The sequence below is a fragment of the Micromys minutus genome (assembly GCF_963924665.1).
Source record: "Micromys minutus genome assembly, chromosome: 23".
Lineage (NCBI taxonomy): Eukaryota > Metazoa > Chordata > Mammalia > Rodentia > Muridae > Micromys > Micromys minutus.
This window is the reverse complement of record NC_137958.1, coordinates 22,974,663-22,999,270: the sequence shown is the minus strand read 5'-3', so window position 1 is coordinate 22,999,270 and position 24,608 is coordinate 22,974,663. Positions and strand designations below refer to the sequence as shown.

General features: G+C 39.3%; 1 protein-coding gene across 1 annotated transcript; it reads left to right on the top strand.

Moving 5' to 3' along the window:
- Positions 1 to 80: 80 nt before the first annotated feature.
- On the top strand, positions 81 to 24,376 carry SLC25A40 (solute carrier family 25 member 40). Its single transcript, XM_080936410.1, has 12 exons — positions 81 to 204; positions 4,552 to 4,617; positions 4,731 to 4,838; positions 6,191 to 6,250; positions 9,561 to 9,667; positions 11,599 to 11,666; positions 13,287 to 13,411; positions 14,509 to 14,682; positions 18,901 to 19,010; positions 20,352 to 20,433; positions 22,572 to 22,652; positions 22,953 to 24,376. Exons 3-12 carry the CDS (start codon positions 4,739 to 4,741, stop codon positions 23,057 to 23,059), a joined length of 1,014 nt encoding a protein of 337 aa, XP_080792536.1. The 5' UTR covers positions 81 to 204; positions 4,552 to 4,617; positions 4,731 to 4,738; the 3' UTR covers positions 23,060 to 24,376.
- The last annotated feature ends 232 nt before the right edge of the window (positions 24,377 to 24,608 follow it).

Below are 24,608 nucleotides of genomic sequence, written 5' to 3'. Positions count from 1 at the left end.
CCGCGGCGCCCAGACGCGCTCCCCGCCCTTCCTACGCGGGGCCCGCCTCGCGCAGGCTCCACCTGCCCCGCCTCGCGCGCCGCGCGCCCCGCCCCCCCGGGCGGCGGCCACGCCCACGCCCCGCCCCCAGCGCGGGCTTGCGGTGCCTCAGACCCCTGGATTCCGGCGTCCTCTTGGATTTCCGGCGCCGCTCTGCAGCCTCGGGTATGTGGGGCAGCCCCGGGCTGGGGACGCCGTTAGCCTCGGGGGCTTCACCACATTGCCGTCATCACCTGCTAGGTTTGCTGGGACCCCGGCCTTGCAGTCGCCTCGCCATCTGATTAACCCCGTGTGGGACGCGGGGACGGCTCTGGGCTCCCGCCGACCTGCAGACAGGCCGCAGAGGTCCCGGGGTGACCGCGGTGGCGACGGGGCCGGGGTCCACCCGCCGGGCCCGACTCTCGCAGCTCTTTGGGTACTTTTGTTCTGTACAGAGCTGGCTTTTTTCTTCTCTCTGTGTGTATGATTTCTTTTTCTTGCAGCAATAAAAGAGTGGAAAATGAAGTCTCAGGGTTTTTCATCTATAAAACGGTATTAGTTACGGGATTATGATCAAGACGAAATTCAGCTGTTTGATTTGTCTTAATTTTGCTTTGTGAATGGGGAAATGCCTCACAAAATTTGTTTGGAGTATACTTCTGCACTCGCCCTTACGAACGGGATGTTTTGTACTGTTCTGCATTTAACTCCTGGCTATGGTAGACACTCCTTATAGTATTGATTTTTGACGACTGCCAGTGCAGATAAGCATATTCAGGCACAGATAGGTGAATCGTGAGACTATTAGCCAAAATTGACATCAAGATGGATTAGGTTGCTAAAAGGCTTGATTTTGTTTTGAACAGGTTATAAGGATGGAAGCTGGAACGGCAATCGTGGAATTTGTCTGCCCTTCCTAAACTGCTTAAGACAATTGGAGATAATTTGTAATCACAAGAAATGTCAGGAAAAGGGAGCCAGAAAGGGAAATGTGCATAAGAGGCATTGTGCTGATGAATTTGTATACATGTGCTTAACATCTTGAGAAGGAAGCAGGAGATACAGTTTGAGCAAACATTTAAAAAATTTTCAGGGGTGGGGGGTGGGATTTCAACTTTCAAAGTGTAAGCTCCAGAAAAAACACAGAATGTCCATGTTTGTAAAAACGGTTTAAATGTTTGAGAAGCACTAACACAGAGTGGAATGCCTTGGAGTGGAACTTGTGAGATGAGTGGGGATAAGGGATGGGGAGTGAGGGGGGAGAGAGCAGGCTGAGGAGCCTGAAGACACTGGGAACAAGACTTAATGGTGGGAAGGCATGGCGCTTTCTTCCCGAATTTAGGTGCTCCCCGCTTCGCCAATCTAGGAATGGATAATTCTGAGGCTCTGATTTAGTCTGGAATGGGACACTGGTTCTTGGCTCTTATGGAGGATTAAGGGGAATATTCTTAAAAGCATAGTACAGGCCTGGAACTGTATGAAGTCTGCAATTACTGTCAAGTTGATGACCCTTGCACAACTCTGTTCCCAACGGAGTTCACAATGGGAGATGCCTTTCACTTCCTCAAGTTAGAATGATAATAGGGGCAATTACAATTTGAATGGTAATAGAGCCTTGTACTGGACCAAACCCTTGGACCTGAAGTCACGGGTTGAGCAAACTGAAGGAAGTAAGGAAGAAGTGATGGAAGGGAAGGTGGTTGTAAGTTTATTTATTTATTATATATGAGTGCACGGTAGCTGTCTTCAGACACACCAGAAGAGGACATCAGATCCCATTACAGATAGTTGTGAGCCACCATGTGATTGCTGGGAATTGAACTCAGTGATCTTAACCGCTGAGCCATCCCTCCAGTCCCCCTCCCCTTTCCTTTCTTTTTGAAGTTTTCAGGATATGGGAAAGATGTAATCATGTTTCTTTGGAAAACAATGAAAACTGGAAATCATTTTAGGCTCTTGTGAAAGGTGATTTATATTTCTTCTGAGTTAGGACAGTGAGAGCTGGAACCTCCTTGTTAGACGCACCCTCATGTGTAATTATGTAAGGGCTAATTCCAAGCTATGAATCAGCAGAACATCTACTCACCACCTAGTTGGTGATTGTTCAGTCTGCCACCCAGTGGCACATAGAACACAAATCTTACAGAGGTCTCTCCGTCCTGTCAGTACTCAGGTCTATAGAAGAATGCAGTTTATGTTTGTTCTTTCTCTTTTTGAGATGGTCTTCTTTATAGTACAGCTTAGCCTGGGACTTACCGTCTAGCCCACGCTGACCTTGAATTCAGCAGATCCAAGTGCTGGGATTGCAGGAATGACCACCGTGCCCTGCCAAACGATCTTGAAAATGGATTTTAATAGAGCTCTTAAGATATAAAGAATTTAAGGAAGGCTTTACATACAAGAACAAATGGGGCCAGAGTTATTGATAGTAAGAAACTGTATTGAGTCATTCTGTTAAGAAAAACTGGAAAATACTGGGCAGAATTTTGTGTATCCGACTTGTTTGTTTTTGTTTATTTTATTTTTTGAGACATGGTCTCAATGTGTAGCTCTGGCTGTGATGGTCTACATTGTCATTATGTAGACCAGGCTGGCCTCAAACTCAATATGCCTACCTCTGCCTCCCAAGTTCTGGGAAGCCAACATGTGGCCCATAAACTAAATGCATCCTAGGGTAGCTATAGAAGTGGCCCAGCACATTTGTAGAGGATAACATTATAACAGCGTCAAAAGTTTGGACACCCCTGGAACCAAGGGAACATTTATTTGGCTATGAGTTGAGAAATTAATTTAGTTAGAACTGGTCTAGACTTCAAGCAATTTTATGACTTTGGACAGATTCTAAGTCAGTGTGTAGTGTGTGTGTGTGTGTGTGTGTGTGTGTGTGTGTGTGCGCGCGCGTGCGCTCAAGTATGTATTCTAGACACTGGACTGGGCGCTGTGTGCTTTACTGCTGACTTGAATCTGCAGCCAAATATAAACCCCTTTGTTCTGTAATTTCTTTGGTATTAATGAAGTTAATGTCAGTGCAGTCTGCCTCACTATGCTTTCTGCTTATCAAAGGAGGTCTCATCAGCAAATACACATTTTGTGTTCTTGAGTTTAGATGGTGAATACTTTTGTAATACCTATGACTTTTCTGTTTTACTCCTTCCACTTATACCTTTTTTTGCCAAAAGATGTTTTCTTTCTTTCCTCTTCATAGTAAGCCTGACTTAGACCAAAGGTTTATCTACTGCTCACTTGAGGCCTCTACTAATAATTAGTTGTACTGGACTTATCTTCCAGCTGTTGTAACATTGTGGTAGAAGCCTTTAGGGGAGCAGAGGGGCTCAACTCATGATACCCAGGAAGCAGGGGACAGGGAGGGGACAAGACAGAGGGCTTGTGAACATCAGGGTGGTTAGAATAACATGCTGCCAGTGAAAGTGTACATTAGTCTGTCTTTCCAGAAAGGAAGTTTGTAACAAAATGTGTTTGTTTGTGAGAGACAGAGTCTAGCTGTAATGTTCAGATTTGTTAGGAACCCTCCATCCTCTGTCAGCAACTAGGCCTGGCATTACAGGTGCTCATCACCACATCCGGCTTTGTTGTAAAGGGGTTTTGTGTGCTTGCTTATTTGGTTTTGAATTCTTTGAGACTGGATCTCCTTGGGTTTTCTGGCTCTCCTGGAAGCCAGTATGTAGACCAGGTTGGCCTTGGACTCACAGAGATTCTCCTGTCTCTGCCTCCCAAGTGCTGGGATTGGAGGAATGTGTCACCACACCCTGCTCTGTGTGTTTTTTTTTTTTTTTTTTTTTTTTAAATATCCTAGCCTATCTTAGATTCCTTGCTGAGGTAAATGTAGAAAGACTACAAAAAGATACATGAGTTGGATATTATATTAAAATGGTTTCCCGTTGAGAATTTGAAAATGTAAGTATAAGAGATTGTTTAAGTATAATTATATACTACTCTGCAAGCACTAAAAATGATATAAACATTTATCATAGTGCCTGTTTATATTTATAGCAGGGTACTAACTAAACATAAATAGTATTTACTGTTTTTCAAAAGAGAGCGTGTGCCCATATATCAGTATCTATATGTTTAGATATGACTTCTGAAAAGTAATAATATTGCCTATCTCATTGAGTTTTTGGAAGATACTGATTAAGGCCATGTGCTTTTATTTTTAAAACTAGGTAATAAACTATTGGCATGCAGTAAAAACTGTGCTATATGGAATGGTAGTCTGTTCCAGAATAGAGAAGGTATTGAAGTAACATCTGCAAACATATAGATTTTGTAAATTTTCATCACTTAGCTGCTTTTATTCTGGCTCTTGGTGAAAGGATGTTTCTGTACCTGTTGGTTTCCTGTCCTGTAAACACAGTAATACTCATACAGCTTGACCAAACCTGTTCTTATCAGAGGGCATATTGCTGTTAGTGCCAACTGCACAATAGCTTCCATATATAACTTACTTACTTTTGGTAGTTATATTGTGTTTTGATATAATTTTATTCTATTCTCTTTTGTTTATTCTTGCAGCCTGCGCATCAAACCAAAGACTTAGGCATGTTAGGCAAGCACTCCTGATTATTGCTTTTATAACAGGTAATTTTGAAGGCATTTGCCATTCAGTTTTATTACAGATATACATAGATATATTACATATATATGCACGTATTATTTTAATATTTGCTTTAACAGATTTTTTTTTCAACTAGTAAAAAATATGGAGCCTGAAACTGAAGGACCAGCACCAATAGTCCAAGTGACACCTCTTCAGCAAATGATTGCCTCTTGTACTGGAGCTGTATTGACATCACTAATGGGTAAAATTATGTTACCAGTACAGATTATATAACTTCGATTATCTCATTAGAGTTTATTATTCATGCAGTAATAATGATCCTGTTTTTGAGGGGTGTGGTGTGGGACGCACGCACGCACATGTGCATGTTTGTTGTTTGTGCGCATGTGCATGTGACGGCCAGAACTCAAAGTCAACATCTTCTCTTGTTCTGCCCCTTATTTGCGTGTGTGCCTGTGAATTTACGTGTGTACTTATTCACGCTTACATAAGTGTGTGCAAGTGTGTGGGGAGCCCAGAGTTAAGTGCTGAATGTCTTTAGTCCTTCTTTACTTGAGTTTCTGACACAAGGTCACTCACTGAAGGCAGAGCTGAATGATTGGCTAGCAAACCCCAGGGATCCTCTTTGTCTTTGCCTTCCCATGCTTGGAGTACGGTCCAGTGTTACTGGGCCCAAGGTTTAAATGTGGATTTAAAGGTTTAAATCTAGTGTGCACGCTTGTGTGGCAGCCACTTTACTAAGCTATCTCTTGAACCACCAAACTAATGACTATATGGAGTATGCAGGATTCCAGTGTTTTAGCACAATCATGTGAAAAGAAAAAATGAAGGGAATCAGATTTGTCCTTGCCTGTTCACTCACACATTGCTGCTACGTTACCCATTTTTCTAAGGCTTATCTGTGGTATTACATACCTTTAACCCAGGATGTGGGAAGCAAAGACATGTGTCTGGCATATATAGAAGCTTCAAGACAACTGGGGCTACATTAATAGAGGGACTCTTAAAAAACAAAACAAAAGACCCAAGCTCTTGCTCTCTTGCTCTTACCTTCCTGCCCCACTTAAGACTTCTTAGAGGTCCCTATCAACATTATTAAAGTTTTGCAAGTTTTTGTGGTTTTAGCTTTTTTTGTTTCATATAACCATAGTTAAATGGTATAAGTTACAGGTTAACATTTAAATGATTTTACATTGACTAGTTTGTTTGAGATAACAAGTGATTAGAACATATAAACCAATTGTTTTATATTGTATATTTAAGTTAGAATTCAAGTTCATAATGGTCTTAAAAATTATCAAATGTGATTTTCTTATTCTCTGATGAAGAATAATTTTCTTGAAAGCTCAGTTTAATGTTTTTATTCTTATTTCCATGAACTAGAGCATGCAAATGAAAGATGCAAATTTTCTTTCTTGTTCCCAAGTGGATGGCATAACCTAATGCTGATACAGATAAATTGATCAGATTGGGAAGACTAACACTACCTTGTTACTTGTAATATCAAGTTTTCCTCAAAAGTTTTCTAACTTATCATCTACATCATAGAGATTTAGAGATATCATATTTTATTTAAAATTTATATATCCATAGTGACACCCCTGGATGTTGTTAAAATTCGACTCCAAGCCCAGAACAACCCATTCCCCAAAGGTATGTATATTAAACTTTTTAACTTGTTCTTTTAGACTTTTAAAAATGTTACCATATAGGAAGGTAAATCAGTGGAATAGGATTGAAGATCCAGAAACGAACCCACACACCTATAGCCACTTGATCTTTGACAAAGGAGCTAAAACCATACAATGGAAAAAAGACAGCATTTTCAACAAATGGTGCTAGTCCAACTGGTGGTCAGCATGTAGAAGAATGCAAATTGATCCATTTTCATTTCCCTGCACAAAGCTCAAGTCCAAGTAGATCAAGGACCTCTACATAAAACCAGATACACTCAAACTAATAGAAGAGGAAGTGGGAAAGAGCCTCAAACGCTTGGGCACTGGGGAAAATTTCCTGAACAGAACACCAGTGGCTTATGCTCTAAGATCAAGAATTGACAAATAGGACCTCATGAAATTGCAAAGCTTCTGCAAGGCAAAGGACACTATCAAGAAGATAAAACTTCTGTCAAGGCAGCCAACAGATTGGGAAAAGATCTTTACTAGTCCTACATCTGATAGAGGGCTAGTATCCAATATATACAAAGAACTCAAGAAGTTAGACTCCAGAGAATTAAATAACCCTATTAAAAATTGGGGTACAGAACTAAACAAAGATTTCTTAACTGAGGAATATTGAATGGCTGAGAAGCACCTAAAGAACTGTTCAACATCCTTAGTTATCACAGAAATGCAAAAACAACCCTGAGATTCTACCTCATACTAGTCAGAATGGCTATGATCAAAAACTCAGGTGACAGCAGATGCTGGTGAGGATGTGGAGAAAGAGGAACACTCCTCCATTGTTGGTAGGATTGCAAGCTGGTTCAACCACTCTGGAAATCAGTCTGGTGGTTCCTCAGAAAACTGGTCATAGTACTACCTGAGGACCCAGCATTACTACTCCTGGGCAAAAGATGCTCCAACATATAACAAGGACGCATGTTCCACTATGTTCATAACACCTTATTTATAATAGCTGGAAGCTAGAAAAAACCCAGATGTCCTTCAAGAGAGGAATGGATACAGAAAATGTAGTACATTTATATAGTGGAGTACTATTCAGCTATTATAAAACAATGAGTTCATGAAATTCTTAGGCAAATGGATGGATCTAGAAAATACCTTCCTGAATGAGGTAACCCAATCACAAAAAACCATACTTGGTATGCGCTCACTGATAAGTGGATATGTCTGCCAGATCATGACAAATACAGAGGCAGATGCTCGAAGCCCATTATTGAACTGAGAACCGGGTTCCCAATGAATGAGTTAAGAGAAAGGATGGAAGGAGCTAAAGTGGTTTGCAACCTCATAAGAACAATACCAACCAACCAGAGCTCCCAGGGACTAAACCACTATCCATAGACCCATGGCTCCAGTTGCATGTTTAGCAGAGGATGACCTTGTTGGGCATTAATGGGGAGAGAAGCTCTTGGTTCTGCCAAGGCTTGATGTCCTAATGTAGGGGAATGCCAGGTCCAGGAGGCAGGAGGGGGTAGAGGGCACCCTCATAGAAGCAGGGGGAGGGGAGATGTGATGGGGGTTTATGAAGGGAAAACCAGGAAATGGGGTAACATTTGAAATGTAAATAAAATATATCCAATTTAAAAAATGTTACTGTACTCAATTTTGTTCCCACGATATTTTTGTTAATTAGAATTAATGCCTTATCTAGAAACATTTTTCACCAATTAATTGTTCCTAGTGAGGTATGAGCAGAAAGAAACATTTTTTAAAGAATTAAAATTTGTTTTGCTGGATACAGCAGTCTGGGCTGGCATCTGTGGTCTCCGAGAGCCTGTAAAACATCTGTCTGGGCCCTTCTAGTTTTTAGAGTTTCCATTGAGAAGTTATGTGTTATTTCAGTAAGTCTGCCTTTATATGTTACTTAGTCTTTTTTCCTTATAGATTTCTTTCTTTGTATTGTGTGTTTTGTATTCCAGAGAAAGCCTGCTAGAGTTGGGCACTGACTGAGTAGCTGGGAAAGGTCAGAGGAGGAAGAGGAGGAGATCTGCTTTATTAGCTGGATGTGGGGGAGGGAGAGGCCTCAAGTAGGAGGTCTACTACCTGGATGGGTGTAAGACTGGGGGATTGGGTGTGGAGGGGAGAAGGGAGAGGTGAAGATCTGCAGTTAGCTACCTGCTTCCCTGGGCTGAGTGGCCTGTGGGTTACCAGGGAATGTCTGCTGGAGTTGGAGGCTGGGATAAAGCAATGAGTGAAGAGGGGGTATATTGGAGAGGAAGAGCTATATGATTATTGAAAATGGGGTGGGGAGGTGAAGGGAGGCCATAGCAGGCTGTCTGCTGAAGAGCTGGGGGTAACACTGGTGGATTGGATTTGTAGGAACAGAGGGAGATATGTAGATCTGCAGTTAGCCTACCTGTTTCTCTGTTAATTTATAATGTAGGATTATCCATTATGACTAGAATTTGATAAAAATAATTTATACTGTATAACAGGGACAAGAATACCAACACTGTCATCAACCAACTGTATAGTGGTAGCACATCAAACACAAATAGTGAGAATTGGCTGAGCTCTAGTAAACTGCCTCATTTGAACCTCCCTGTTCTGAGAATGTTACTCAGTGCATTGTTTTCCTTGCATTTATGAAGTCATGGGTTCTATTCTCAGTGTCAGTACAGAGAGGGGAAAAAGAAAGAACAAAAGAATAAAAAGAATTTAAATAAATCTTGCCTGTTAGGTATATAGAGATGAAGTGAAATGAATGGTCATATTTCAGATAAGGATAAATGTAAAAAGAGACTAAAAGGTTGCATATTAAAGAACGTGGTGGAAGCAGAACAGATGACCTTATGACACAGAGTTTCTGTAGCTGACACTGAGGACAGTCTGGTCAGCAAGTATGAAACCATTAGGACAATTTGTGGTAAATTAGGTAAGCCACCAGCTGGCCAGACAGCAGAAGGCAAGAGAGAAGGCCAAGCATTACACTACTTATGTAGTAACATGTGTTCTGCTTGTTTTGACATGGATTCCCCATGTGTGTGAGAGTTGACATGTAAACATCTTTCTCTTTCTTCATCTCCCATCCTCTGGGTAACTTAAAAAAAAAAATCAGTGCACGTTTTTAAAGCCATGGTTTAGAATATGTAAAACCCAGTAATTCCTGTTGTCGCTTCACAGTGTGACTTCCCTTAGACAGCCTGAGCTGATTCTGTGTGTCCCTGCCTCGACGCTCTCTCTCCAGACCCCTCCAGTCTCGCTGTCCTTGCATGTCATCTGTAAGAAGTAATGCAGCCTTGTGAAATAACTGCTGTCATTGTCCTCTGCTTTCTTAGGAAAGTGTTTCTTATACAGTAATGGCCTCATGGATCACATGTGTATTTGTGAAGAGGAGAGCAAGAAAGCATGGTACAAGAAACCAGGAAACTTCCATGGAACAGTGGTAAGCACATGCTTTTATTTGCAATCTTTGTATGGTTTCTGTCTTCTTTTTGGTCTTTTTATTTTCTTTTTTACTTTTTAAAAAAATTGGTTAATTTGTTTATTTACATTTCAAATGTTATCCTCCTTCCCATTTTACCCTCCACAAAACCCCTATCCTATCCCATTCACTAGCCCACTCCCACCTCTCCACTGGGGCATCAAGCCTTCACAAGACCAAGGGCCTCTCCTCCCATTGATGCCAAACAATGCCATCCTCTGCTACGTGTGCATCTGGGACCATGTGTGCTCTGGTTGGTGGTTTAGTCCCTGGGAGCTCTGGAGGTTTGGTTGGTTGATATTATTGTACTTGCGGGGTTGCAAACCCTTCAGCTCCTTCAGTCCTTCCCCTAACTCCTACATTACCTACACCGGGGTCCCTGTGCTTAGTTCCATGGTTGGCTGCAAGCATCCACCTCTGTATTGGTCCTGCTCTGGCAGATCCTCTCTGGAAACAGCTTTATCAGGCTCCTGTCAGCATGCACTTCTTGGTATCCGAAATATTGTCTGGGTTTGGTGTCTGCAGATGGGATGGATCCCTAGGTGGGGCAGTCTCTGGATGGCCTTTGCTTCAGTCTCTGCTCCACTCTTTGTCCCTGTATTTCCTTTAGCCAGGAGAAGTTCTGGGGTAAAATTTTTTCAATGAGTGGGTGGTCCTCTCAACCAGGGACCGTGCCAAAACTCTGAATATGGTCTCTATAAGTTCTCCCTCCCTTTTGTTCTTATATTTTGTTCTTATTTTGTTCTTATATTTTAGCTAATGTCATCCCCATTGGGTCCTGGGAGACTCCTGCTTTCCTGGCATCTGGAACTTTAGGGTGGCTAACCCAAGTTCCCCATTCTCCATTGCTACACATCTCTGTTCAACTTCCTGTCCCTTTGTACATCACCACCATCTCCTCCCATACCTGATCTTCCCCTTCTTCTTTCCCTCCCCTCTTCTTTTCCTCCCACTTTCCTCCAACCCTCTACCTCTTCTGATTGCTTTGTTCCCCTTCTAAGTAGGACTAAATCGTCCACACTTTAGTCTTCTTTCTTCTTGAGCTTCATATGGTCTGTGAGTTGTTTCTTGGGTATTCCAAGCTTTTTTCCTAATGTCCACTTATCAGTGAGTGCATACCATGAGTGTTCTTTTGTGTCTGGGTTACCTCACTCAGGATGATAGTTTCTAGTTCCGTCCATTTGCCTGCTGCTGTGCTCAGCTGATTTTTATTCCCACAAGGATTAATGATGTTGAACATATTTTTTCATGGTGAAACTTCTATCTTGACAGTTTTTAAGTTCTTATTATTGTAAGAGTTTGGCTGTTAATAGCAGGCTTTGCTTAGATTCCCCTTCAGAAACTTCAGAATGTGATCTTTAATACACTTTCTCAGATTTCATACTTTGAAGAGTATCTATGCTCAATTCTGTACTTTTTTATAGTAGTCTTATGAAAACATTTTTTACTTATGTGTATGTGACCATATGAGTCTATGACCACATGTGTGCAAGCACCCAGAGGTTGGAGAGGGCGTCAAGCACTCTAGAGCTGAACTTAGAGGAACTTGTGGGCCTCCAAAAATGGGTGCTGGCCTCTGAACTTGGGTCCTTTGGAAGAGCAAGCCTAACAGCTGAACCTTATCTCCAGCTCCTCAAATATTTATTAGATAGAAATGTTCTTTAAAAAAGCCAAAGCAAGTATTAGAGATTTCAGTCTTAGAATGCTGTCTAGAAATGTTTCCTCTTATGCATGAGAAATTGTCTCTTGTTTTATAAGAATGGGTATTCATAAATCTAAGAGACTTAGGTTAAAAATATTAATGTTGAAATGATCCAAATTACCAGTTATCATTATAAATCTTTTTTAGGTTTAAAGTTGTATTTTCATTACCTTTCTCTTTATAATTTTAGGATGCCTTTTTAAAAATTCTTCGAAATGAAGGCATAAAATCTCTGTGGAGTGGCCTCCCTCCTACTCTGTAAGTTGAAATTCACTGTTTTCCATCATGGTTGTAATCAGCATGGTTGAGCAAAGCCTTGCATTTTAATATTAGAACTCTTCCATTCCCTGAAGTATTGTTTTATGAGTTTCACACTATACATTTGATGTTCTAGAAGGACTCATAAAACCCAGGGAAGATTATATTCATATATTTATATATCATTGTAATCACGCATATAGTTCATTACAGTTAGACCATGCATCAGGAGATGACATATTACTTCCGAAAATTCTTTTACTGGCATAGCAAGTAACAAGCAAGGAAGTTCTTATTCTGACAGCAAGTCACAACAGGGTGTGAAGTGTTTCTGCCTTGGAAAACTCACCTGACTTTCAGAATGTACAGAGGTGTTTGTTTGCTTGTTTATTTGTTTGTCTGTCAGTCAGATTTTGGTTTTTTGACATAGGGTTTCTTTGTGTAGCTCTGGAACTAGCTCTGTAGACCAGGCTGGCCTTGAACTCACAGAGATCCACCTGCTTCTGCCTTCCTAGTACTGGGATTAAAGGTGGGTGCCACCACCACCTGGCCAGTGTGTGCAGTTTTTATTGCATGTCTATATATTTTGTTTGTTTGTTTGAAAATAAATGATCTGATACTTTTTGTTGTGCTAAACCTGTAAGGTATGTTGAATATTTATATATTCAATTCTAGTTTTTTACTGAATACAAATTTGTTTATGAATATGGTAAACTAAAAAATCTGAATATAAAAACTCCGGCAGATGTTTTGGCTTCCTCTTGTCTTTTGTATGGAGGGAATTTCTTAGCCTTGGGATATTTGAGGCATGTACTCTAATGCCTAGAATGGTAATCTTCGTGCCAGCTCCAGGTTCAGTCCTGTCTCTAAAGTCTTAGCGTGGAGTATCTATAGAATAGAAGCATTCCACACTATGGTCTGTCACTGCAATTGTGATGACACACCATAAACAGAGAAAGGTTTCCTGTTGCACTAATCTGTTTGACACACTGGTGCCTGAAGTTTTATTTATATTTAAATAATAATTCCCTTTAATATTTCACTTTAAATGTCATCAAAATTCCCTCACAACTAATGTATATAATCCTGGCAATGTAACTGTAACTTCTATTATGAACAGCAGCTGTTCATGCGAGCTGAGGTTTAAAACTGCTTTCTAGTTAGTCTCGAGCTTAAAGAAAGGTTGGTGGAGTGCTCTCCATGGATACCTGAGGACCTCAGCTATGATCCCAGCACCCACTTTCAAATGTCAAGCACATGGGTGTGCGCACATGGGTGTGCGCCTGTACTCTTACCACCTGGAAGGCAGACACAGACATGGTCCTGATGCTGTTTAACCATCAGGCAGAGACCAGGTGGCCAGGCTGTTTAACCATCAGGCAGAGACCCTGTCTCAAAAAGAAATTAGATGGAAAGCAACAGAGCAAGACATCCAACTTTGACTTTTTTCCTTTTTGCATGCTTACATACAACCCTGCACAGGTGCACACAGTACACTTGTATACGCAGATACGCACAGTCACATTTCTCTCACGGGGTAATTATACTAATATGTGAACTTAACAGTATAGTTAAGGCCCTTTGATAATTCTGAACATATTTTGTGTATGCTTCTGACAGAGTGATGGCAATTCCTGCCACAGTTATTTATTTTACCTGCTATGAACAGTTAAGTGCTTTTCTGAAAGCCAAATTAGGAGAAAATGAAACCCGAATACCAATAGTTGCTGGGGTTGTCGCCAGATGTAAGTAATGATCTTGTTTTTATTTAGATTTCTACTTAGAACATCTAAATTATGATATTCATAGAGGATGTGTGTAGTGTACGGAATACTGGTATGATGTGTTTTGCATTCTAGTTTTCAGTAATTGTTGCCATCTATACTCCACAAGTCGGGTAGTAAGTACGTGATTGTCATCAGGAGATAGGATTACCTTATTTCCAGTGAATCTTAGCCAGTTATTAAGAGTGATGTCAGAATTGATTTCTTACCAAAATTTTCAATATGTATGAGTTCATGCATGACTCAGGCCAAAGCTTTTATAACACTTCTTACAACTGTAGAATTTGGAGCTTACTGAGAAGAAGAATGCCTCTGTGCAGGATAGTCTCTGTTACACATGCTTTTGCTGTGTGTGGTAGCATGTGACTCTAACCCCGGAACCTGGGACGTGATCTCTAAAGGCCTGACTTTATAAAAGAGAGGAGAAGTGGTAGTTTATGTATTTGTTTGTTTGTTTATTTGCAAATACTGGCTGCAATTGTAATGGTTCCCTGGTTAACTCTAGAATTTTTAGTAGCCCTGAAAGAGCTGAAGGCGAGAAAAAGGTATATATTTATTTTGACACAATTGTTATGAGAAAACCTTTTGACACCCTTACTCTATTTTAATCTTACAGGCATCAAGAACAAGTGAGGATAGTGTAGACACATGAACTACTGATGTAGGAAAGGAAAATCCGGGGGCAGAAGGCTTCGGGGAGGAAAAGGTCTCTGTGGAGATGAGGGAAGGGAGCAGAAATCAACCAAAGCAAACATCTATAAAGGTCACAAGTGACCTTTTACTTTATCAGCTAATGGAAGCTTTAAGATATGCAGAACATAGACTTAACCTGGCAGTAGAGATACCATGACCGCAAAGGTGGTTCTTCCAGGGTGAGGCTCACTCACTGTATTCCTGGTGTACTGTCACCTGCAATTTCTCTAAATGCGGGAAATTTGAGTTCATAATTTGTGGCAGTGGGAAGGGGTATGTGTTTGCTTATAAAACAGAACATGTAGGCATTAAGTTGTGCTCCCATCATGTATGTTTTAATCTGTGTGTTCTTCTGTTTGTATTAGTTGGTGCAGTAACAGTGATAAGTCCATTAGAATTGATCAGAACTAAGGTGCAGTCTAAGAAGTTTTCTTACAAGGAACTATATCGATTTGTGAGCCAGAAAGTGTCTGAAGATGGTTGGATTTCCCTTTGGAAGGGCTGGGCTCCTACTATTCTTAGAGATGTGCCTTTCTCAGGTAGGATTTGTCTTATTAGTAGCTGTTAATTTTTAAGTAGCTTTGTCTTAGATCATATAATTTTGCTAGATTTTAAAAGTAATTGTTCTTTCTGTATTGACCGCTAATTTGTAGTTAATTATTTGCATTTCAGAACCACACAAGCCTTTATTGATTAAACAGCTTCTAATTCAGGTCCTTAACTGCTGCTAAGCATTCATTAATATGTGTCCATACTCAGATAATATAAATGATTTTAACATCCTGAATTAAATAAACCATAATCAATAAGGCAAGTAAAATACAAATCAAAATGTTATAAGTGTGCTTAAGACCATCTTTAAGTTAATTGAACTTAACTTTTCAGTAAAACTAAATACTACAAACTTTTCATTAAGTAAGTATTCTGTAAAAGACTATTACAGATCAAATAGGTAATTATCTTGACTTTATACTTTATCGAGACATAAAGTTAGTAACTTTTAAAAATATATTCTGGTTTGTAAAAAGAACCCCAGATATATGTTTTCAAATGAAGACCTCTGAACTTGCCTGGTCATCATATGAGCCTGAGTGTTCACTGTGTTAGGTCCTGAAGCTGTTTATGCACCCATGCACGGGCGCCCCACACCCACCCCTGGTGGGACCTTCACAGCACAGGAGTTGGTTCTCTCCTTCAACTGTGTGGGTTCTGGATTTATCCAGGTTGTCAGACAAAGCAGCAAGTGCCCCAACCCACTGAGCTGTCATACTGTTCCCATACTGGATTTTTACTATCTTATTTGGCTATAAAATGTTTTCCAGTTTATTATGCTTTAAAATGCATTGTTTAGTTTTGATCTTTAAAATCATCTTATTTCTACTTAAAAATTTCATAAGATACATTGTAGTTTTGTAGGTAACTTTTCTTCTTAGTCTTGTATGTTGTCTTAGTTTGGTTTTTATTGCTGTGAAGAACAACAGAGGAAACTTATAAAGGGAAACATGTAACTGGGGCTGGCTTATAGCTTTATACTTTTAGTCCATTATTGTCATGGCCAGAAACATGGTGGCAAGCAGGCAGACTTGGTGCTGAAGAACTCAGAGTTCTCCATCTTCATCCAAAGGTACCAAGTAGAGACAGACACTGGCCAGACTTGAGCTTATAAGACCTCAAAGCCCACCTCCAGTGACATACTTCCTCCCCATGTCCAAGCATTCGCACACATAAGTCTGTGGGGCCAATCCTATTCAGATCATCATATATCCGTGTAAACAGAGTAGTACTGCTGTGAAAATGTTATGTACTTTCTTATTGTACCTATGCAACCTTTTCCCATATTGAACTGGCTGACTCATCTAGTTATCTGAAGTATATTTCTGATTTTGCTCATTAAAAGTGAGTCTGTAGTTTATTTATTTATTTATTTTTTTGTGAAGATGGGATCGCTATGTAATTTTGGCTGGCCTGGAACTTGATATAGACCATACTGGCCCTCAGATTCACAGAGATCTGCCTGCCTCTGCCTCCTGAGTGATAGGATTAAAGGTGTGTGCCATTATGCCAAACTACAACTGACCTTTTTTTAAAAATTGATTATTATTAGGTGTGATGGCTCATGTCTGTAATAGCAACATCTGAGAGACTGGGACATGAGGGTCACCATGAATTTGAGGCCAGGCTAGACTACACAGTAAGATCTTGTATCAAAATCAACAACAAAAACCCTCAAAAACAAGACTGAAGAGATGGCTCAGCAATTAAGAGCACTTGCTCTTTCTGCAGAAGGCCCGGGTTTAGTTCCCATCACTCATGTGGCAGTTTACAACCATCCTAACTCCAGTTCCAGATCTGACACCCTCTTCTGACTGCTGTTGGCACCTGGCATGCCAGACATATATGCAGGCACATAAGATAAAATTTAAAGGTATTTAAAATAACAGAAGAAACAAAAGTAGGACCAACAAGATTACTCAGTATTTCTTGTCATCAGGCCTTGTGACCTGAGTTCAGACTCCAAGACCCACCTAGTCGAAAGAGAACCAATTGCTGTAAGGTGTTTTCAGACCTCCATATGTGGACTCACACACCCACACGCAAGAATAATTATAGTAAAAGAAAATTCAAGTGGTTGTATGATTATGTGCATTTATCACCAGTTATAGTATTTTCTGCTGCCTTATACCTTCATAAGCTCTTCATTGTCAAGGTCCTTAAATTATGTTTATTTGATCATTTAAAGTGTCTCACTTTGGTTTACATTTCAGTGATTACTTACAAAGGTTGGCATTGTTTCATTGGCCATTTGTTTAGAGATAATTGATTTGTGGATATGACCCAACACAGCATCATTATCAGCATCATTCATTGAGTAGCTTTAGTTGGTAAAGAGATTTGCATGTATGAATGAATTTTGTCCTACAGCCTATTTGTTTGACAGCAATTTACCAATAATACTGTCCAAATCACTAGTGCTTTATTAAAAATATTCTTGATGTTGCCTCATTCTTTTATAAGATTGATACTGTTGTAAGACCCCAGGGAGTCTTAGCTCACAACACAATCAGATGATAGACCGCTGTAATAACAAGAGGTTTATAATTCCATGTACTTGGGTTGCTCATCCTCACAGGTTGTTCAACCCCAAACTCAAAAAGTACATATCTTTTATACCCTTTTGTGAGGTGGGTAAACTACTGTTTTACCATTGGTCAGCAGTATAGTTTTCAGAAAGAGGAGAGGAAGGGGGGAAGAAATGGGGGAGAAACTTTGGCAGTAAGGTTGTTGACAATTTGCATTCTCCTTGAAATTCAGGGAGGGGTAGGAGAGCTGTTCCTAAAGCAGTCATTTTGTTTTGTCTTAGCTTGGTCAGTATAGCTTGACCTGTTCACTAAAACTTTGTTTTCACATTTTCAGAACCTTGTTTATATATTCTCAAAAACTTTGAGGGATTTAGGCTGATGATGATGTATATTTGGACTTTTCTATGAGACCTTGTTGTGTTTCTTAGAATTGGGTGATCAGAGCATGAGCTAACTATGACATGTGTCAGGACCCTATCTAGTGCTTTCTAGAGGCCAGGTGGCTATCAGTCAGTATATTCTGTGGCTTTTCTGAGAATTACTCTGGGCTATTGTTTTTATTTGTCAGGCACAGGTGGGATCTCACAGCCTTGGGATGACTGGAAAGTCTGTGAGTCTGACTTCAACCATTTCTGTGTCTTTAGGGTTTCACATTCTAGTAAATTCTGTCTTTGCCTACTTTCTCAAAAATGGGTGTTTTGGAAAAGTCTCAGAGTCTCTAAAAACTTTATTTTTTTATATCTCAATATAACCGTGCTAATATTTTAAACTGTTTCAATAGCTATTTAAAAATGTCTTCATAAAGGTTATATGCATTCTTTTATATATTTTATAGGTATCTTCACCTTCCAGGTTTCGGTAGCCTTTGCTTGTTATTTTGTTGGGTGTTAGGGACTGAACCTAGGCCAGTGCTGTCCCTTTGAGCTACTTCACCAGCCCTTGCTGGTTCTTTTTAAGCCTGTATTTTTATGATAAATATGCCTTGTAAAGCTTTGTGGATAATAAGGTTGCAGTTGAATTTTGTCTATTGGATGATATCTAGCTACCTTTTAAAAAATGAAGGAACTTTATTAGTGTTTTGAGTTCGAGGTTCTTTGTAGATAATATATATTAGGTCTTCAATGTTTTAATTTTCATTTATCTTAATTTCCTTTCTTCCTATGTGTTAGTAGTTACTTTTGATTCAAGTTTTTGTTACATATCTTTTATCAGAAACACCTTTCTCTGTATTTCGAGGAATTTGAGTTTGCTTTAAATGAGAGTGTTGATTTAATCAAGTGTTTTCCACCATAAATAAGCTCTTCCCATGGCTTTATAATAAGTATGTAGCATGGGTCATAGCACATCCCCTGATATTTCTGGCGTACTTCATCTGGCCGGTGCGCGGCCTTTCACGGCGTTTGGATCAGTGTGCTTTGTGTGCTTTTGCACTGTTCTTGCCCTGACTTGCCCTGCCAGGGTTTTCAATCCTGTTTCAGCAGCACTGATGAAGAGGTTTTTGTTTTCTTAAAAGACTGTTAAAATAGTTCTTAGAATTTCAGTCCTCCTCTTAATTTTAGGCATAGAGGGCAGAGTGTCAAGACTAGACTTCCTGTTTCACTTTGATTTGTGACATCATGTCTCTTTTCCCTAAAGTCTACAGTTTTCTAAGTCTGTTCCTTCCCTTGTGTTCTGCAGCAATGTACTGGTACAATTATGAAAATCTGAAGAGGTGGCTTTGTGAGAAATCCGGCTCATACGAACCGACGTTTATGATCACCTTTACTTCAGGAGCATTGTCTGGTTCTGTAAGTTTGTTGTTGTTAATATCCTAGAAAATTGCTACTTAGTCTTAAACTGAACAGGATGGAGCATTTCATGTCTATTGAGAGGATACGTTCCCCGTCTCAAAGAAATAAATTCTACTATTCAAACTCTTTTAAAATGCACTTCCTCTGGATGTTTTTATTCTACACACATTTGATTTTTAATAGACTTATACTGGCTTCATAATTACAGGTATCATGATTGTGTGTGATAACACTTTTGTGTTGTATTTCACGGTACATTAGTTAAGTATGGTTAGCTAACAGTCGTGGAGTTTTGTGTTAGATGTATCAGACCAGACAATGTCCAGTCTCTGCTCCTGTGGTTCCTGAAAACATTTTGACTATTGAGAAATTTCTAGAGGAATTTGAAAGGTGGGTCTGTGCGAAGGGAAAAGCTCATGAATGTGCTGGTGCCAGCGCTGTCCTAGCTCTCCTCTGTGTGTGGGAGCAGCCTGTAGTCTCCACACAGTCGACTGTGCAGTCTGCAGAACAACACATTCCTGAAATGGTATAAAATGAGATTTTGAAAGGCAATTTGTAAATGTATTTATTCAAATGTGAGCTAGGAAGCAGAAACATTATATTTGGATGTTACATCAGATACAAGCGAGGATCTTTAAAGGAATTTATCTTTCTCAGTCTCATTTATGACAGTATGGAAAAAAGAGATAAATTGTACCACTTTGAGAAGAGTTTAGAAATGTCATTTTTTTAAACCATTGTTACTGTATATATATCCATTAAAAGGTCTATAGAAACTAAAAGTTTAAAGTATATTTTCATTAACTTTTAAATTTAATTTTTTTGATTATTTGAAAAATGCTTGCTAAGCGTCTTTTCAAATGCTAAGTACATACTGGAGAATTTCTACTTTCAAATATGTTAAAAAGCCAAGTGTGAGGCTCATGCCTGTAATCCTGACACTTGGCAAGCACAGGCTGTAGTGTGAGGACACACACACACACACACACACACAGACACACACACACACACAGACACAGACACAGACACACACACACAGACACACACACACACACACACACACACACACACACACACAGACACACACACAGTCTGATTCTATCATTGTCATTGGTCTTGGAAAAAGAAACCAGGGACTTTTCTGAAGCTGTTCTTTGGAATTTTATGATGAATGAATACTTGAGATATAACCTGTTTTCTGCATTAAAAACTTTAAGTATATCTTGTTTATTTTAAATTTCAGTTTATGATTTTTGTCATAATTCATATTAAATGATGTGCTAACAAGATTTTAAAATACTTTTTAAAAATGAAGGATTTAAATGAACTTTTTGACAGTTTGCAGCTGTTGCAACTTTACCATTTGATGTAGTCAAAACACAGAAGCAGACGCAACTGTGGACGAGGGACTATTGTAAACGTAAGTCTAATTTAAAACATTTTAAGATGTCATTGTTTCCCTTGTGTGATTTTATTAAAAGTACATAAAATCAGAAACACTGTTGTTTTTCTTAGACCTTATATTTTTCTTAACCTGATAAAGATGTCCTGTTAGAATGGAACACCTAGAAGAAGTACCGAGAAAGCTTTAGATCTTAAAGCTTGTTTCCTGTCTGCTGTCATTTAGGCCTTTTAGCTTTCCTGAAGGAAAAACCTACTTTTACCATAAAAAGCTAAGTCATTATAATTTTTCTTGTGCTTTGTTTTTAAATCTGTATTTGTTCACTAAGTATTTTTTGAAATAAATCAATAAAAGAAGTCAGACAAATCAGTGTAGAAGTTAACAAAAACAGACTGGTTTCCTTTGTTTGGTTTAAAAGTGTAGCAAACCTGGGTACTTGTACATACCTGTAATCCCGGCATGGGGCAGGGCAGGATTATGAGTTCAAAATCTTCCCAGTGGATATACTAGGTGAGACCCCTCTTGAGAAGAAAGGAAGAAAAAACAAAGAAAAAATAAACATGGTATAGCAAGACTGAAGGAGTTTCCCATTGGAAAATGTTTTGCATAAGCTTCATGATAGTTTATTTTAATGGAAATGGTATTTTCTAACCTGTGATATTTCTTTTTTGCATGAAGTTGGCATTATAATGTTAAATGAATGTTCTTTATAGATTTCTGTACATTAATCTGAATGGCTTTATCTTTAACCTACCTAAATACCAAGCTTCCTCTGATATTAGGCACTAACAAAGCCTGGGAGATAATGTTAGTTGTATACAACTATTTATAGGCTTTCTATGTGAATTTAGTGGCATCCTTTTTGGCAGAGTTTTTTAATTTTGCCCCCTCCCATACTTGAATGGAACTAAGCTGGTTCTGCCATCAACAGGCTGTCATTTGAAGGGAATATTACAGATGCAGTTGGAAAGGGTTAGTCCTCAGAACTATTGGGACTGGCTGAGAGTTTGAGAAGTTCGGTCCATTATCAGCATGGCAGGAAGTATGGGAGCATCCCTGCAGACACAGTGCTGGAGAAGGAACTGAGAGTTCTTTGTCTTGATCAAGGCAGGCAGGAGATTCTCTTCTGCAGGTAGCTAAGAGGAGGGTCTCTTCTGCATTGAGTGGAGCTTGAGCATAGGACCTAAAAGCACAAGGCTAATTCCCTAATAGTGTAATTCCCTGTTGGCCAAGAATTCAAACACATGAGTCTATGGGGGCCAGACCTATTTAGACCACCATATATATATATGACTTGGGTTAGAATAGAAGAGATATATTAGGTGGGTTTTCTAATTCTTCCATTTTTCATTGTGAAATGCTTTTGGCATGAAAGAAAGTACAAACAGTAATAGCAGTGATTGTATGAGGATCCTGCCAGCTCTTTTGTATGGTCCTGCATGTTTGCTTACAGATGTGTGCATGTTTGCATGTAGAGCTGCCTCCTTTTTAAGGAACCCGGGCATTAAAAATTAAACTTGCGTGTGGTGGCTTATATCTGTACCCCAATCACTCAGGAAGCTTAGTTAGGTTTGTCAGCTTGAGGTTGACCTCAGCTAGAGAGCAGGCCAGGCTAGGCTATGTAGTCAGTCCATGTTTGAGCATAATAAAACAAAAAGACTGAAAATAACTCCTTAGTAAACAGATCCTAACTTCTTATGGTGAGGTATATTATTCATGTGCTTTAGTGAGGGTTTAAATGAGAATGGTCCCTATAGACTCAGATGTTTGAGTGCTTGATCCCTGTTGTGGAACCATTTGGAACGGCTTAAGAGACAGGCCTGTCAGAAGAGGTGTGTCATGGGGCTGGGCTTTGAGGTTTAAAGAAGCAAGGCCAGCTCAGTGTCTCTGTGCCTGCTGCCTGAGGATCAGGATGCAAGCTCCCAGCTACCTCTCCACAAACAAGCCTGTCTGCCTCCCTCCATGAGTGAGAATTACCTCTCAAACACTGGAAGCCAGCCAGCCCCCAATTAAGTGCTTCTTAAAACGAGAGTTGCCTTGGTCATGGTGTTTCTTCATAGCAGTAGAACAGTAGCTAGCTAGGTCTGGATCTGGCTCTGTGATACAGATTATTAAGTTGTGTTTTATGATGGCATTACATATTTTTTTTAACATAGTTCCTGAACCTTTGGATATGTCGACCTGGACTATAATGAAGAACATTGTTGCTGACAAAGGATTTTCTGGGTTGTTTACAGGTAAAAGCCCTTGCTTTACAGTCTTTGGACACAGTCATTCGTTCTAAATCTCCTTCTACAGTTAGCTTCTAGCAAAGAGTGATAGGTAACATTTTATACTTACTATGTTCTCCTAAATATTGTAAAATGTTAGGATAAATGTTCAACAGTAGACTTAACACAATCTGAATTTAAACTTGAGAGTGAATATTGGCTGCCTATTGATGATATAGAATTTGGTATTGCAAATATTTAATTTGGTCATTATGAAGCCAAAAGCTACATTAAAAAATGTGTTTTCTTTCCCCATTCTCTTTTCAGGTCTGATTCCTCGACTAGTGAAAATTGTTCCTGCTTGTGCCATTATGATCAGTTCATATGAATTAGGAAAGTCGTTCTTCCAGAAGCAAAATGTAAAAAGTCAGTAACTCTCGTGATGCACTGTTGACTTGAAAGAACAACCAGAGCCAAATAAGATGAAAAGTTGTAGGCATGATGGTTTTTCAACATTTTTATCTTACAGTGTGACTTTATCTGTCTTCCCTATAATTTAAATGAATAACTTCTAATCCACCTCTAGATCGTAATCCTAGTTTTGAGTTTTTTTGAAATATTAAAAACATAATCCAGAAACTGCAGCCACTTTGTACTCTTGCAACGAAAGCTGCTCCTTAGCAGGATAAGTTTTCTGAGTGCATATGTCATAACCTAATGCTGTGAGCGTGGGGTGCATCAGAACTTTTTGGATGGCATACAAAGCAGTGCAGTGTAGAAAGCTAAGCCCAGTCTCACACAAATTCAAATCAAAGGTATCAGCATTTCAGTAGACAGTGAAAGAGGTGCCATGTGGCATTGTTCACTGCCCCAGATGGTGCCTGTTACCGTCCCTAATTCAGGACATTGTAGTCCCTCACTCCTCTTACTGTTTTGTGGTGTCCTGTACTGTAGTATTTCCTAATGACAAATGTAGCTACTTTATCTGTGTGACCCAAACCATAATCATTTACATGATGTAAGTGGTCGACGTTTTAGTGACTGACAATGCTTACCTAATATTTCTATTGGTATATCTTACCGGTGATAGTAAATGTATATTCACTAAATCTGGATTTGCAGTAGAATCAATATTCCCTAATCTAAAAGACCAAAATATAAAATGCTCCAAAAATTTTAACTCTTGTATTGGTGTCCCAAAATGATGCTCCTGCAATCCCACACCTCCCCTCAGGTGACAGCGTACAGAACACAGCCACATAGAGACTTACAAATTGCCTCTAGGCTATTTGTATAAATTGTACATGAAACACATGAATATATTTGTCACTTTAAGTGGGAATGAGATTTTTAAAAATTGCATTTATTTGTTGTATATGTCTGTGTATATATGAAGGTCAGAGGAAACATTAAGGAGTTAGTTCTTCCCTCCCCCACTGAGCTCAGGAGTAAGGTTTAAGGATGATGGAGGTGTAGCTCAGGGGTTCAACACTTTGGAATGTGTGACTCAGAGCCTGATCTCCGGCACAGATGATAATAATTTAAATATGTGTGTAAGATGGCAATGTATTAAATGCATTGTTTTATTTATCTATAAAGCAAAAAGCACTTTATCACATTCTGTGTGTATTCTATGAAATATGAAGTATCTCCTCCCTGCCATAACAGCATAATGTATTTTGGTGACATGCTGTCTAGGATTGGCAGGTGAACAAATGCATTTGTATCATAGTGGAAAGTGTATGATTCATTAGCAATAAATGATACACGGTTTATTGTACCATGTTATTTTACATTATAATCCTGTGTTGATTTACATTAAAAATTTAATATCTCCATATATGTATTTGTGATTTGTAATAGTAAAATTTTTAAAATCCTGGCCCAGGGCGTTTTTTCTACCTTAGCCCATTTGTGTTCTCAGATGAAAGACAATGAAAGGCGCACATAGTCTTTTTTTATATATACACGTATCTTAGGAAG

Bases quoted from the DNA above. Each gene is read 5' to 3' on its own strand.
- SLC25A40 (XM_080936410.1), top strand. From the start codon at position 4,739: ATGGAGCCTGAAACTGAAGGACCAGCACCAATAGTCCAAGTGACACCT. The intron at 6,251-9,560 runs GTATGTATATTA...CTGCTTTCTTAG, and splicing joins GAACAACCCATTCCCCAAAG to GAAAGTGTTTCTTATACAGT. The intron at 14,683-18,900 runs GTAGGATTTGTC...TGTGTTCTGCAG, and splicing joins TAGAGATGTGCCTTTCTCAG to CAATGTACTGGTACAATTAT.